The sequence below is a fragment of the Heterobasidion irregulare genome (assembly GCF_000320585.1).
Source record: "Heterobasidion irregulare TC 32-1 unplaced genomic scaffold scaffold_03, whole genome shotgun sequence".
Lineage (NCBI taxonomy): Eukaryota > Fungi > Basidiomycota > Agaricomycetes > Russulales > Bondarzewiaceae > Heterobasidion > Heterobasidion irregulare.
The window spans coordinates 978,890-993,886 of record NW_009258199.1 but is presented as its reverse complement, the minus strand read 5'-3'; the positions used below and the strand labels follow the sequence as shown (position 1 = coordinate 993,886).

The 14,997-nt window shown below is 52.4% G+C and overlaps 7 protein-coding genes across 7 annotated transcripts; 5 read left to right on the top strand and 2 right to left on the bottom strand.

Moving 5' to 3' along the window:
* Positions 1 to 140: 140 nt before the first annotated feature.
* HETIRDRAFT_314498 (uncharacterized protein) lies at positions 141 to 865 on the top strand (the record flags this gene model as incomplete). The annotated part of the gene is made up of 3 exons (XM_009545382.1): positions 141 to 405; positions 457 to 526; positions 580 to 865. 3 exons carry the CDS (start codon positions 141 to 143, stop codon positions 863 to 865), a joined length of 621 nt encoding a protein of 206 aa, XP_009543677.1.
* A 273-nt stretch (positions 866 to 1,138) lies between these two features.
* Positions 1,139 to 3,040, top strand: HETIRDRAFT_472300 (uncharacterized protein; the record flags this gene model as incomplete). The annotated part of the gene is made up of 4 exons (XM_009545381.1): positions 1,139 to 1,345; positions 1,404 to 1,577; positions 1,635 to 1,705; positions 1,764 to 3,040. 4 exons carry the CDS (start codon positions 1,139 to 1,141, stop codon positions 2,938 to 2,940), a joined length of 1,629 nt encoding a protein of 542 aa, XP_009543676.1. The 3' UTR covers positions 2,941 to 3,040.
* Positions 3,041 to 3,382: 342 nt separating this feature from the next.
* Positions 3,383 to 5,915, bottom strand: HETIRDRAFT_170415 (uncharacterized protein; the record flags this gene model as incomplete). Its single annotated transcript, XM_009545380.1, has 7 exons — positions 3,383 to 3,863; positions 3,918 to 3,973; positions 4,029 to 4,393; positions 4,448 to 4,625; positions 4,692 to 5,419; positions 5,481 to 5,674; positions 5,740 to 5,915. 7 exons carry the CDS (start codon positions 5,913 to 5,915, stop codon positions 3,383 to 3,385), a joined length of 2,178 nt encoding a protein of 725 aa, XP_009543675.1.
* Positions 5,916 to 6,985: 1,070 nt separating this feature from the next.
* HETIRDRAFT_123663 (uncharacterized protein) lies at positions 6,986 to 9,589 on the bottom strand (the record flags this gene model as incomplete). Its single annotated transcript, XM_009545379.1, has 12 exons — positions 6,986 to 7,867; positions 7,917 to 7,934; positions 7,992 to 8,054; positions 8,106 to 8,159; positions 8,215 to 8,315; positions 8,374 to 8,507; positions 8,780 to 8,801; positions 8,870 to 8,991; positions 9,043 to 9,061; positions 9,131 to 9,216; positions 9,281 to 9,434; positions 9,499 to 9,589. The coding sequence occupies 12 exons, from the start codon at positions 9,587 to 9,589 to the stop codon at positions 6,986 to 6,988; spliced, it is 1,746 nt and encodes a 581-aa protein (XP_009543674.1).
* A 556-nt stretch (positions 9,590 to 10,145) lies between these two features.
* Positions 10,146 to 11,243, top strand: HETIRDRAFT_381222 (uncharacterized protein). Its single transcript, XM_009545378.1, has 4 exons — positions 10,146 to 10,393; positions 10,447 to 10,596; positions 10,657 to 10,735; positions 10,787 to 11,243. Exons 1-4 carry the CDS (start codon positions 10,338 to 10,340, stop codon positions 10,934 to 10,936), a joined length of 435 nt encoding a protein of 144 aa, XP_009543673.1. The 5' UTR covers positions 10,146 to 10,337; the 3' UTR covers positions 10,937 to 11,243.
* Positions 11,244 to 11,811: 568 nt separating this feature from the next.
* On the top strand, positions 11,812 to 12,841 carry HETIRDRAFT_155254 (uncharacterized protein; the record flags this gene model as incomplete). The annotated part of the gene is made up of 7 exons (XM_009545377.1): positions 11,812 to 12,020; positions 12,069 to 12,146; positions 12,197 to 12,257; positions 12,309 to 12,397; positions 12,447 to 12,542; positions 12,600 to 12,668; positions 12,720 to 12,841. Coding segments are annotated over exons 1-7 (639 nt in total), but the record flags the coding sequence as incomplete, so codon positions are not given.
* A 562-nt stretch (positions 12,842 to 13,403) lies between these two features.
* Positions 13,404 to 14,806, top strand: HETIRDRAFT_438915 (uncharacterized protein). The gene is made up of 8 exons (XM_009545376.1): positions 13,404 to 13,525; positions 13,583 to 13,660; positions 13,724 to 13,784; positions 13,843 to 13,907; positions 13,960 to 13,978; positions 14,029 to 14,096; positions 14,156 to 14,224; positions 14,278 to 14,806. Exons 1-8 carry the CDS (start codon positions 13,486 to 13,488, stop codon positions 14,589 to 14,591), a joined length of 714 nt encoding a protein of 237 aa, XP_009543671.1. The 5' UTR covers positions 13,404 to 13,485; the 3' UTR covers positions 14,592 to 14,806.
* The last annotated feature ends 191 nt before the right edge of the window (positions 14,807 to 14,997 follow it).

Sequence of the window (14,997 nt, the reverse complement as noted above, 5' to 3'; positions counted from 1 at the left end):
AAAACATAGACGCGAACGAGCCCAAGTCAGATGATCGGTCAAGTCACAGTGACATGATTGTAACTTCATAGTCACACACATTCCAGCATCTAGTACTGGACCTTCTCGACGCCTCAAAAGACCATTCATTTTTACGAAAAATGGCTAAGGACAAGTCAGAAAAGATAAAGAACGTTGCTTCCGAGCCCACAGCAGAGGTTGAAGATGTTGATATGGTCGATGCCCAGGTGCGTTCCACGGTTACTCGCAACTCAACCCATGCTTATACAAACTCGGCGCAGAATGAAAGAAAAACGAAGAAGAACAAGGAACAGATTTCAATACCTTTGGAAGACCTATCCCCAATAGCGCATCCACTAGCGCAAAAGAAACTTCTCAAGAAGCTGCACAAAGCGATTAAGAAAGGTCAGATTTATTTGCTCGTTTCACAGGCTGTGCGTTCAAACCGCTCTACAGCATCAAAAGCACGGGAAGTTAAGAGAGGTGTCAAAGAAGTGGTGAAGGGAATTCGCAAGGGCGAGAGGGGGTACGCTTTCGTCTAGTCCTTTCATCCTGCTGTACTCAGAATGACCTTCACAGACTTCTTGTGCTAGCCGCAGACATCACACCAATCGACATCATCTCCCACCTACCGATTTTGAGCGAGGAGGCTCAAATTCCGTACGTTTTCGTGACCTCGAAGGAGGAGCTCGGAAATGCGAGTGCAACAAAACGGCCTACCAGCTGTGTCATGATTTGCCCCAACCAGAAAAAGAGCGGCAAACGGAAGGAAGGGGAGGTTACGAGCAAGGACGACGATTACCGGGAACTGTACGAGGAATGCTGTCGAGAAGTGGAGAAACTAGACCACAAGATTGTAGTCTGATCTACCATTCATGTGGCTTTCGTTTTCCTTGCCCATGATTTTGCATCAACCGTTTATGTGAAGTCAAGTCGAGTGAGGTCTTCGCCGAAATGGACGTATTACTGCAGCTGTGACTTGCCGCAATAACAGGCCTGTGATCTGGTCAATAATTCTCACGGCACCATACAGGTTCACAAGCGCCCTGCGGACATTCCACGTCCTTACGCCTCAATTACTTTGACTTTCATCCATAAACTTTACTGCTTCCTCACACTCGCTCCTTTGGTTTTACGAATGTCTTACAAAGCCAATTCTGCACCGTCCACCAACGCCCCCAAGAAATCCAAAGGGGTTAACGGCGCTGCCGTCACCGTTGCGAGCAGCGACGTGTCCAAACTTGCGGCCGCTCCCGCCTCTGGATCAGGCAAGCCTGAAAAGGATGCCTATGATGCGGAACAGGAGCGCATCAAGACAGAGATAGACGCTCTCCAGGTCAAACTTGTGAGTGATTTATTACATTCGTGGATGTCATGTCCCCTCAATCGCTTACGCTTGTCAGGCTGCCGTGAAGGAAAAAATATCTTTAGTTTCCAAGTCTGGGCCAGGGAACGACAGGCGGAACACACTTCGTACTGAGCTGGACAGCCTCCGTGGCCAACAATCCAATAGCAAAGCTTCGCGAGGTAAAGTCCTGGACCAGCTCAAGGCTCTCCAGGATGGCATTCAAAAAAAGGTGCGTCCCTTAAGTCGTTCTCAAGGCCCGCGGTCTGTTCATCACGCTCTGTTGCAGGTCAAGGACCTTCAGGCCGCCAAGGGCAAGACACAATTCAAAACAGTGGCAGAGGTGGAGGCTTACATCAAGTGTGTCGCTGCGCATCTATGTTTCTCTTCTTGCGTGTGTTCATAATGTGTGCCGCAGCAACCTGGGGAAGCAGGTCGACTCAGGCAACTTGACGCTGGCTGAAGAGAAGAGGGCAGTGCAAGAGATCAATCAAGCCAAGCGAGCTCGTAAGAATGTAGAATCATTCCAGGCCGACGCCGACGCCATCGAGGCCGACCGAGCACGCGCCGACGAACTCCGGCAGCAGCTCGACGACCCAGAGTCAAAGGCCGTTTCCGAGAGGTACGACACAATCAAAGCCGAACTGGACGAGCTGAAGAAGGAGAGCGACCAAGTCTATGCAAGCCGCAACAAGCTCTTCGACGAGCGGACTGCGCTCCAAACAGAGCTTGACACATTGTACAATCAGAAGCGCGATTCAGCTCAGCGATTCCGAGAAGCCAATGATCGGTACTGGGCAAAAGTCAACGAGGACAGGGCGAGGCGTGCGGAGCGTGCGCGTGCACAACGTGCGGCAGAAGAGGAACAGAAAAAGAAAGAGCTCGCGGAGCGCCTGCGCGACGAGGCTTCTCAGCCTGCGTTCCAGTTACAGATCGAGGATTGCCAAACGCTCATTGATTACTTCTCTGGAAAGTCCACCACCGCCCCAACCACGTCCATCTCGAGGGCCACCCCAGTCGATGAGCCGAAACTGGACATTCGGAAGGTGGAGACCGGACCCGAGGACGGCCTGCTTGTTCGCAAGAAAAAGGGCGACGAGGACGATGCGTATTTCGTGGGCGGCAAGGGCAAGAGGGGTAAGAAGAATGGAGCCAAAGTCAGCGGGAGCACGACACCCTCTGAGGCTGCTCCCAATGTATCCAGCACCAGCCTCAACATCCCCCTCCCGACGCTCTCGGCTCTCCTCACTCTCTCAATCCCGCCACCAGCCTCGTCAGCGGACCTTCCTCGTGTCGTGGAGGATCTCAAGACCAAGAAAGCATGGTTCGAGGCCAACCAAGCGCGCGTCACTGCCGAGGCCATCGCCAAGGCAGAGGCCGACATCAGACGCCTCACTGGCGCCAACAGGAAGGCCGAATCCAAGAGCGTACCAGAATCTCCTGCTGAAGTCTCGCCACCCAACGGCGCAGGAGAAGCTCCATCTGAACCTACTTCCACACCGAAGGCGCAAGATCTGCCAGAGGCCGCGGTCGCCGGCGAAGACGTTGTCGAGAAGCTCGAAGAAGTGCAGGAGCAAGTGGGAGTGGAAGCATAGTGACCGATCGAAGGAGGAGGGGATCTTGGATAGCTTGTTCATAATTATCGCATAAATCTCTCGGAATCACCATCTTCGGCATATAGTACCATCGTCGTCCACAAATGAGCGCTCAAAGTCAACAATCCATTCCTCTTGCTAACAACATATACTCAGGAAGTACAAAATTTACTGTCCGGACATCGTAAGTGCTACTCGACGAAAACAATGTCTTACATTTGGGATACGCAGATAAATGACAGCGGTGAAGGCGAATTCGATACAGGACTACGGACGAAGGGATATATAAATAGGCGATAGATGCTCGCGAGAAACAACCGAAGGGTAGTAGTAAAAGACTAATGCGTAGCACACGCACTGATTATACGGTAAGTCCAAAAGATAAAGTGCCCATGATAAAGGAGAGGGGAAAAAAGCTTGTCCTTGCTCGAAGAAACGCACTTCAGGCTTCGGATTTCACTCCCTCTGCCTCATGCTCCGATTCATTAGTTGAAGGCGCTGACGGGGGCATGCCGAGATCCTGGGGGGTGAAGGCCGTCACGTCGAAGGAGCTTCCAGGACCCGACACGTAATCCGGAAAGGCGAGGCCGCTTTGGTGCACCGCAGACAAAGGGTCATCATGAGGTGCAGAGGTATCCATGTAAGAGGGGAGTCCGTATGTATCCGTGTGGTAAGCGGTCGATGTAGGGTCCAGGGGCCCTGAGGGGTACGAATCGTGTTGAAGGGCAGCAAGCATACTCGATGTCGTCGGGGTATGACTCAGAACATGGGAGGGCCTTGCATCAAGATGGGAGCCAAACGCTTCCTGACCCACCATCGGCTCCAAGGTGAAGAATTGTTGTTGCATGACCGGTTCGACAGATGCCGCTACCGAAGTAGTTGAAAGTGCGACATTTCGAAGGACATTGAGAGCAATCCAATCGCTGCGAGGGCAGCATCAGCATGGCCGTCAGCTCGTCAAAGAAGTATGGACGCACTCCAAGAACAACTTGAGGATTTGGAAAGCACCAAATGTAGGGTCGCTGCGGATGGTCTGGTGATAGATAAAGATTAATCCCATAAGCCTCCGCACACGCAGGCTGACGCACCAAGTCCCTCATGACCTGACTGGTCACGTACCCCCAGCGGATCAAAACACTTCGGGAACTCAGAGTGCTTCGATCGTCCGCTCCTGTCGATCCCCCCATTAGCCTCTCGCAGCATTTATCTGCCCAAGCCATGACGTCCCGGACGGGCTCGGCGCTCTTCGACAAGCTATCCATCAGCGACCGAAATTCCACCTCCAATAGCTGCACTAGATCCTCATGCCGGCAGTTGCATACAAGCGCCGACTGGTTGCGAACGGACTCGAAATCAATCTTCTCCCATGATCGACGCATCTCGGCAAGCTGCTTCTGGTTCGTCAGGACGGTGTTGAGCGCCTGGGTGACTTGGTATATGTCCAAGAACCGCACTGCCGGAGAACAATGAGAACGCTCTCGCGGAGGATGCGCAAGTGATCACTCACAAACAAGATGACCAAAGCGCGCGCCTAGCTCAACCTTTGGCTCCACGAACGTAGTGCCATAATTCTCGAGGGAAAACAGGAGAATCTTCTCCATTTTATCGGCCAACTGGCGTAAACTCGCGAGAGAGGCTGCAGGGATCGAAGAAAGCAGCTGCGATCGAAGCACTTCCAAAATTTCCTAAGACATAATTGATGACCGTCAGAACGGGGATTCCGGCGGATTCAGAAGTACGAAAAAACGTACATCGTACACAATCGCATCGCCCTTCGCCATCAAGCCCGCGATGGCAGGGGCATGGACGATCTCACGATGGTTACCACTGAGGCTTGTCCAGAATGACCGAACGTGCATCTCGAATTGATCGAATCGCAGATACTTCACGCTCTCCAGCAGTGCATCAAGATGGTCCAAAAACCACCCCCAAACATCGCGCGCGGCCATGCTGTGAGACGAGGCTGATGGATTCGAACCAATCGCCTCATCGATGGACGGGAAATGTGGAAGATGGCGCACGGACGTCGGCTGCTGAGAGGTGATATATGACCCTGGTGCTCCGTTCGATGCAGAGGGAGACTGAGCGGCGAGCGTGCCTTCTTGGCCCGGGTGACGGCGAATGGGCGCGTGGGTATTGTATGCTGCGGGACCGGTCCTCGGAGCAGCTTGCGCATGTGCGAGAAGCGTCGCAGCGGTAGGGGTCTTGTCCGCTAGGTCCTCTGCGAACAATGCCGGGCTCTTCACTCCGTTGTTGAGCGTGAGCGAGTTGCGCTTTGAAACGTTTCCGGAGCTTGCGCCCTCCGAGTCCTCCTCATCATCTTCACCTGAGCCGTCCTCGCCCCGATTCGCAGCCTCGGCCTGCTCGCTGGCGAGTCGAGCGGCGTTGACGGACTGCTGTGCGGCAGTGTTATTGGATTTGCGAATATAATCTTGCAGCCACTCGGCCTCCGCTGATGTTGCCGGCCTTATACCGCAATCTATTTGAAGACCAATCAGCGCCAGGAACGGAGTGGGCGGAACGCAGCAGATGTTGCTCACAATGATATTTGCTGTTGCCTCTCACGCCGAGACGTCTTGTTTTGATCGTGGGAAAACAGAGCCTGATGGCTTTGCCTAGCGTGGCAGTGTTGATGTGAGGAATGCCATACTGATCGCAAACCTTCCTGTATGAGAAATACAAGCCCTGTCGCGGAACATTCCCGTCAGGGTATGGTGCATAGTTGGCGGTCAACCTGATTGATACACGTTTGAAAACTGGACGTGGCAAAAAGGGAGGCAAGGGAGGGGGAAAACGTACCACGCCTGGACAAATATCTGTTTCGCCCTGTCTGATGCGCTGGTCGTCGTCGCCGCACGGACGTTGGCGGCGAGCTTTTCGAGGGTATGATCTGGACTGAGCGTCATACGGCCAAATGCGCCTGTAGCGTGGACTGACTCTTGAGTGGGAAGGATGGAGTGAGCGCCGGTGAACATGTGCTGGTAGTCTGCAGGAGAGTTTGCAGCGAGGAAAAGGGAGATGTCCTCTGTCTCGCTCGAAGACGAATGAACGCTCTCGGCATCCCGTGGGTAGGGGGAGGCGGCCGCGCGGGCACGGATGTGCGAGGAACGGATGTGAGCTTTCAGGGCTGGATTTGAGATGTTGTGGTTTGGAGGAGAGTCAGCGGGAGAGATGAGGTCAGTGGAGGGGAGGGAGTAAGCTGAGGAGTGAGAGGACGTGCGAGCGTGATCGTTGACGATGGAGGTGGGACGACCGAGCTGGTAAGAGGCCCGATAGAGGTCCTCGGCAGATAGCGGGCCCCCCATTGCTGACGCGCGCAAACCGCCACCCTGGGAAGACTGTGGGCGAGAACTGGGGGACGAGGAGGAGACGGAATTGGAGCGAGAGTGGGGGTGCATGGGCATGTAGTCCATGGGGAGGTTGGCCATGGTGTGGAGGTTGACTGCAGCCATGGAAGGGGAGGGGGGGGAGGGGATGAAAGGCGATTAGGATGTTTGCGTAGGGTGAGTTGGGACGGGATGAGACAAGACTGTGTGTGTCAAGGACAGTGTGGTCTAGTGCGGGCCAGCCGATCGACGAGGAGAAGAGAGCAGAGGGAGAGGAAGGAACGTGAATAAGAGCAAGGAGGAATGGATCAGATTTGTCAAAGACGCGGTGAACGAAAAAAAGATGGATGATGGCCGTGAGCGGACGGAAGAAGGAAAAAGGAACAGGAAGGGGAGATAGTAGTGATAGTATAAGTAAAGCCTCGCCGCACCGGCGGGAATGTACTGGCGAGGACGGCGGTGGAAAGCGAACAACGAGGGCCTCTGTGGGAGGATGGTGGAGGAGATGTGGGCGGTCTGTCTGGATCTCGGCCGGGGCGTGGTCAAGGCAACACGGGATCGCTTCTCGAGACGGATGCCGTTCTGGGGGCTGCTGATGTCGACGCCCATTCCTCCGATGGAGGGGCTTATACCTCACACACCGCGCCGCTCACCGGGGCCGCACGGGCCCCCTCTCCCCGTGTCCACGCAGCTCCATCGGCCATTCATTCGTCCTCTCCCTAAGGCACCCTGCCCATGTACATGTACTCTCTAAACCGCTTTCTCAGCTTCGTCCCACCCCCGCTCCCGCCACCGCTCCCCAGCCTCTGTCCAAGTCCGATCCACGTCCCTATCGTCAGGTCCCTCATCCGATACGGCGCGTACTTCGACCTGCCCTCCTTCCCCCCCGCCCGCAGCGACCGAGGCAGGTGGCGCACCGGCACGGGGTAGTCGAACCGCCCTTCGTCCCTCTCCCTCGCCGGATGCAGCGCGTCCTCCCGATACGTCAGGTACTCCAGCTTGAACTTCGGCTTCCTCGTCTTGTTCACGATCTCTTCCTCCCCGAGGTAATACTGATTATCTCGACTCGTCAAGCCCGCCCTCAAACACGTTTGTAGATCCAACACCCCACGTACCTGTGCGTAACCCAGTGGCGTCCACAAGGTGTTTCGTCGACTAGGCGAGTCTGGGTCTGAATTCCATGGCTCTCTCAATTTGCATCGCCAAGAGTCCCGATACCCTGCTTTCTTGCAAAGCGCCTCTCGGTTCCCACCTCCATGGTGGTGCCCGTGTTTTCTTTTCGCCCCCCTTTCGGTCCTGGTCTTCTTCAGCTCCACCTCACCCCACGTGGCTGTTTCAGCGTTCGACACATTGTACGAGTAGATTCGGAACGAAGGGAGGTAAGGATTAGGTACCACCGACGGCGACACATTGATCACTGCGTAATTGTCCAGGTCGACCTTCTTTGCCGTTCGCGGCAGCTCGCTGAAGTCCTTCAGCAACGTCTCGTAGAGCTCCGCGTGCGCAGAAGGCTCAAGCTGGCCACCAATTGCTTCCGTTCCATTGGCATCAGCCCCAGCCTCGGGAGGGAACTGCAAATCATCCGCTTCCACGAAGAAAAACTGGATATCCCCATCAAGCATGCGAAACAGGTGGTCAACATGCGCTTACGTGATCGTTATTCATGTGCTATATCCCCTCGTTCCATTCAGTGTTTCGAGGTACCAAATCCAATCAAGGACCTACCCCAAATATATGACCCAGAATTGTGTCTTGAAACCGCAGCGATAGTTCGACATATCGCACATACTGCATACCCGGTGGTCAGATGGAGACGAATAGCTAATCGTTCATACGTACGCATTCAGGAAAGTAATTTCCAGGCGACGGGGGAACATGGCCCGATATCCAGACCTGTATCATGCACGATGAGTCCGCAGATTTCTTCTGCACGAAGAGGACTACAAACCTGCATCCTTCGCTCTCTGAATAATTGAAGCTGTACCTCCAGCCAATCGAACTGTAAATTTCCAGGATCGCCACGTTCGCTGTATTCACAGCCGCCCACAGCTGTGGATCCAGAGCGCATCATAAATTGAAACCATGATTGGACTGCGATGCCACTGACCCTTGTTGGAATCATAAAAATACATTGTATTCAAACTGATCGCCGCCACTGCATTTGGAATCACTTCCACAGAGTAGTATGCCCCCCGCTGAAACACCTGGTAGGATGAGAATGGGACGAAGGCTTTCCATAGCCTGGGAGGATAGAATCAGATCAATGGCAAACCAGATGGATAGCTTGAACGCACGAAGAAAATTGGCTGATGATGTTGTTGGGGCCTGGAAAGAGCGCATCATGATACGCAGGGTCGAGCAGGCAAGGGAAGGCGCCCACCTGCGCTCAGAATGTTCTTCGCCAACAGACGTTAGTCAAATTGATGGACTGACGAAACAAAACAGATTTACATGTGCTGTACGGATTGGGGATGGGAAGGTTAGTAAACTGGGATCATTTAGAATGTAAGCACTCACGCCAGACGTCGTTGTTTCCTTAACATACAATGCATATAAGCGCCGCGAACTAACGATCTGCAGCGATCTGCCGTATGATCACATACCGAGACTCGGAACGACTGGGATTCCCTTGCTCAGAAATGCAGTTTCCATCCTGCTGGCTACTGCTCTGTTCAGGTCATAGATCTCGTTGAGCGTCCGCGGCAGCTTGCGATCATTATCATGTCTGCTTTGAGAATGAGCACGTTCATCGCACAAACGGAGATGTAAAACTGACCGTGCGTTGTCTCCGGTCCCTAAATATGCGCAATCAGTTCATAGACCACTTGCCTTAGGCTTTGGATGTGGGGATCGGTATCACGTACATAAAATGAAATCGATGTCCGATGCCCAGTTCTTCTCCAAGAAGTCGAGCGTGAGGTTTGTTAGCCGAAAGGGCGAATCGCAATCGCTGGGAGTGGTACGTGTGGGTAAACCCACGGAATGTGATGATCTCATGACGTGCATATAGCTACCTGTATGGTGTCCCATAATAGCCCGAACGTTCCTCCTCCTTTTTTGGTTTCTTGCTATGACACGCGGACGATTGTGAGGCACCCGGACGATAGTGGGGGTCTGGGTGCATGTCGGTGATGTGCAAAAACCGGCCATGAAGCTTTCGTTCAACCCCTTCCCGACTACATTTAGCCAGCGAAGATAGGCCGCCAAGAAGGCGAAATGGAGATCTACTCACGGCTTGGAACCTCCATGGGAACCTGCGATGGTGCCGACCATGCTGCACAGACGCAAAGAGACAGAATGAACAGAGAGTGCAAGCAGATCATGGAGGCAGCATTCAAGGCGAGCCAGAAACACTAATGAAAGGACGGTGAAGGCCAAAATTGTTCGCGTTGAGCATATCACCAGGCGGGTCCTCAACGGATGCCACGCACGTTCGTTGCAAAGGCATATGTGGTAAGCGGTAAGCTCTACACTACGAGGAGAGCTCTTAATCTGGATTCCCTTGGTTTCACTAACGCCGCTCTTCTTAGTCTACGAGACCAGAAGCTGATTGGATATCTTCCAGGGCTTGGGGGCGACCGAGGGCGACCGTCATTGTTGGAGTTACATATTTATTTTCTGGGGCTGAGACGCAATCTGATTGGAGCGCTGGCGCCATCCCCATCTTACCTTCAACCTCTTATCAGCCAAAAAGAAGATCGCCAAATTAGATAAGCATACCACCAAGAAATGCTAAGACCGCTAAGACGGCACAAGCCGACAAATTCGACGAGTGAGTCATCGAAGATCTCGTACGAGGGCTCGGACAAACGTGCGGGACACCAACTTATAAGGACTGCCACCAACTCTACTCGGCACATCCACGTTCGTCGCACTTATCATCATCGCCTCTGCTAGTCAGCTGCATTGAAGAAGCTTGGTCTTCATCACATCTGTATCTGCCGTCACTTCACTGGAAAGTAAACTTTCCCGCCTGTATAAATCACTTGCCCGCGCGCATCCACCCGTCAATCTTCACCACACATCTGCACTCCCACCATCCTTTTACCGCCCCTCCAACTGTCTAATAGCATGGACCGTTTCTTGGCCCCTCATACCCCCGAAGCTCTTGCCCACTACCACGTAACGTAAGTGGCTCCCGCTGACACTGCCGTCTTTCCATCTGAAATTGGCGGCACAGAGAAAATTACTGTTCATGGGATATCGACCAGGCGTCGTTGAATGAGAACGTTATTGCGGGATGTGCTTCTTACCAGGCCTTCAGCCGATACCTGTCAGGTGCAGACTTATTCATTGTGCCAGGATCAAGAAAGGAGTTGGAGAGCGTCCTGTAAGTTACCCCAGCTCCAACGTGTTGCGAGTGGGCGAAATGATGTTGACCTTTAAACAGGAGAAGATATTCATACGATGCCATCCACAATATCATCTCTCGCGCAAGGAGTACTCTTGAGCCTGGAGGGTACAGCAGAGTGAGTACAATGATTATGATGCAGTGGCAACAAACTGATTGTCCTGCACAGATCTGTCACATCACTGAGAACTCCGTCAGAAATGTGCTGGATACCAATGACAACAGTGCCACCCTCCTCTCTCTCCACCGTTCCTCTGCTCCCGAGCATAACATCTCTGATATCAGACATTCAGCATCGAGACCCATTCGGAGCAACTAAGCGGCGCAGCCACTTTGTCTCATTATCATTATTTCCCGTCGTGCTCTGCCCTTCGTCTCAACGCCACCGTTTGTCCAGTTGTGTCTCCGTCGCCGTCCCCCACATGTGTATCACCATCAGCCTCATTCATGTTATAATAGCCATCCGATATTCTTTCCTGTGTCATACTCTTACGTATCCGGCGCTTAGTCTGCAGACGCACAGTTCATAATCTTCGAGCGGTCTTTTGTAGATAACGACATCGTCTACAGGAGTCAAATAACAAACTGTGTACTACATACTTGCCATTTTATCAGTTATGCCCAGCAACAATTCTCGAAGGACTTTTAACAGAGAATGGACTGAAAATTGACTGGCCTTTTTTTCTTGCATGTGGGGAAACAGTAAAATATAGTAATGGCTGATAACTCCGGAGAGCGCTTGATTTATAATAATCGGTTTCTCACTGTTCGGCATAATGCCGGCATCGGGTGTCAATCTGCGTCAACACTCTGATATACTTGTCAGCAAACTGAGCGCTGAATTGATTTGAGCTATTCTGCCTAAAGTTTCCAAGCAAAGTATGTCTTCCATTGTTACTCGGATCCTCTATGCTCCTCGCCACAGTTCCTTGTCTGCCACTGCTAGCACAGTTCAGGCCGTGGTGGCCTCTTTCCATTGTCCACGAGACCGGTGTTGTGGCGCGTGCCTATGCGAAGTCAAAGCCAAAGCCTCGAGGTGGTATTGCGATCGCCTTGAGGCCCGTGGAAGATGCCCCGTTCTTGTGCCAAAGCCATAAACGGACCGGAGCTGTTCCCTGAAGTTTTCCATGCTTTAAATACACGCCTCTGTTCCCTCCACGAGGGTTGCGTCTGCCTCCCTCGCCGCCACCCTTTCAACTTACAGCTGCGTACAGCTGCGTACTACCACACGTTCTTCACGCCCCTCCACACGAACTAGCTTTCCTCTTCGCCCTTTATCATGCAGTCTCAGGGTCAGACTCGCGGCCATCGTACACCACCCCAACCTGTCAGGCGCACTTTGTTTTCCAGATTATCATCTGGCATGCCATCTGTATTCAACGTTATTCGTGCTTGTGTATATTGTGAGTGATATGCCACTGCCATGGATGTGGGTACTGATTGATTTCTAGCCATTGTAATCTTATGGAGCATCATCTGCCTCGCCATCGCGGTGCATTTTCAAAGCATCTTGAGCTCTTCCGATCTCAGTGAGTCTTCCGTCGCGTAACTCGCTTGTTCGAGCCTCATCGGTCCTCAGCACGTTTTGTCCCATTCGCGATCTTCGTCTCGAGTGCCAGTCTTGCCATCATGCTTGCCATGTAAGCTTTTTGCTTTCATCCATCCGTAGTCAACCTCACATCAGCTTCCAGTTCGGCGCTTAGTTTCAGGAAGAACATGAATCCCGTATCCACTAGAATTGAGCTAGCTTGTCTGGGTCTTGCGGGAACATTTTGGCTTGGTATGTTCCGTACTTCAGGGTCTCGTTCGCACCACTCAATCCTTGACAGCTCTTGGGGCATTCTTGGCCTCTTCGGATTCCGAGAATGCGAGCGTCGAATGTTTCGCATCCGAAACGGATACAGATCCCATTAGCGTGGAAGGATGTGAGTGCCACTCCGCTGTCCTCAGGAAATTGGCTCATTGGTCCGTATTTGCTACAGTTTCGACGGATACCTACCAAGCACAGTACCGAGTCTTGGAAGCATTCTCGCTTTTCAACGTTGCTCTCGGTGAGCGTGGCTTGCAATATGTCTCGGCTGTCATTCTTAACAACTTTACAGTATGGGGCTTCTTGCTTCTCCTCTTCGGCTTAGCTCTCAGGCAGTATCTGCTCGGGAACAGACACGTCTGGCTGACACCTGTCACGACTTACAATTGGTTCGGCAAGGCTGCGAAGCAATCGAGGGCGCAACAACTCCCTCTCCCTGCCACTGCTCGGACAGGCAGGTCCGCCTCCAGATCGAAACCTGCCGCGCCGTCTCCTCCGAGACCGCATCGGAGCGAGAAACCTGCGCCTGTAGCGCATGCTTCCCGACAGAATCAGACCTACCATGTTTCGACGATGAGGCCCGAACAGGCACGGTATACATCTGACCGGAATAAATACGATTATTACCGCAGGGATGCTTCTCCTCGGAGATGATCGATGTACTATCTTTATCCCTGTCAGGTGCAGGGGACACTGTAGGGGATGTGTACGATTACGCATAAGTATTGAATCTTGAAGTCTTGGTTAGAGCAGTGTTATTTTATGAGTACTTACACATACGGTCTTTGCTATCCGGAAATATGGGCTTATCAGAGATCAGATTTCTGGACAGGATCTAGACATCATATTGCAATAACCGACAACAACATGAGTTGACCTTTGCTCCACATCGTCACGTGAAGTGTTTCGAGAGCGTACCATATAATTAGCGTGCTTGCATCGCAAACAGGTTTGCTGCGCTGCAGGCAGTTACAGACCCGACATCGACCAACACCTCACGACCTCCCTACGACTTTTGAAACGAAGCCAGAGCCCGATTCTAGAACGTGAACTCCACCATGACATATCTTTTCACGAACATTCGATTGTCGGCCTACGGTGAGGTCCCTTGACATAGATCCACGCGATAAAGTCGGCTAAATTGCTGCGAATAAGCCTTCGTCCTCGTCTTGACTGGCACAGTGCTTGGGATCTCGGCATATTTTGCCAGCATCTTCCTTCCGAACCTACATCGTTAGTTCCGTCGCCCTGGGTCCGCTTGCGCTACACGGACTCAAAATTTGGTTCCGCCCATAGACGACTTCACGATCTTCTCCCTAGTGGTCCCGGCCTGGACCATATTCATAATCATCGTATTGTGGGCTTCCTTCTCCTGATCACACGTCTAACTCAATGTGCCGACGATCGCTTGACAGACTAATAAGATCGCAACCGCGGTTTGAGGCGGTTTTCTTGTTCATCACGGCTGTCCTATGGCTAAGTGAGTATTCAAGCGACTTTCATGTGACCCCTCTCGCTGACCTTCTATATAGCTATGGGTGCATGGTCCTCGTAGGTCGCTGTTATCCATACTGAGTATGTCGAGGCTGACGGCCGTGAAGTGACACGATCGGTGCAGTGGAGTGCTTTTCGATGGGTAATCAGATGACACCGACAAAGAATGGACAGGGTCAGTCCGTTCTACACGAATCACCTGTTTGATCGTTGATAATGTTTTTTTTATATCAGTTTCAGCGCGTGCTTATTGTTACGAGTCGAAGGTCGTGGAGGCCTTTTCGTGGGCGATCTTCATTTGCCGTACGTTCCTTATATCATTTGAATATCGACAATTCTTCTGAGCCGCTTGACAGTGGCCTTCTCCCTGATCTTTATCATCGCACTGGCGAACAGATCTCAAGTGATGGGGTACCCTTACATCTGGCAGGAATCAACGGATCTCCTACCGTGGTTCGGACAAGCCCCTGGCTATCCTGGCGTTCCTTACTCTTCCTACCCCCAAATGTACGGAGGATATCCTATGAGTGGTGCAGGTGTGCCAGGCATGATCTATGCCGGTGGAAATGCGATTCAGCAGCGGCCTGGCCACTCCGTAGTCATTCAACCGGGCGTCAATGGTCAACCTGCCACGGTTACTCAATATCCAGGCATAGTGCAGAGCATCTAAGTCCAAGGGCTATGCTACTGGCCTACGTTGAGAGCGGAAAAAAGGACGGTTCTCATGACTAACCTATGTGCGAATGCACCTTTTGGATACGTGCAACCTTGCTTCAAGTGTACATACTGATGATTCACGTTCCACCATGTATGTGGACGAGTTACGTCTAGACGGATATATTTATCGGTCGCCGGTCATTGGTCCAACACATGTAGTCCTCATGTTGTGCAGTCTGTGTTCAAATAGCACTTGATAAAGCGCGAGGCTGGGAGAATGTGACCAGCAACTGCGACCGACCTTTCGACCTTTACAACTCTTGAGACGATTCACGACTGACTTCCCCTTTCCACATCCCCGCTGATATGCCGTTATTCAAAGAACACCTAGGTCGTTCCATCGCAGCAGGTGACCTTGA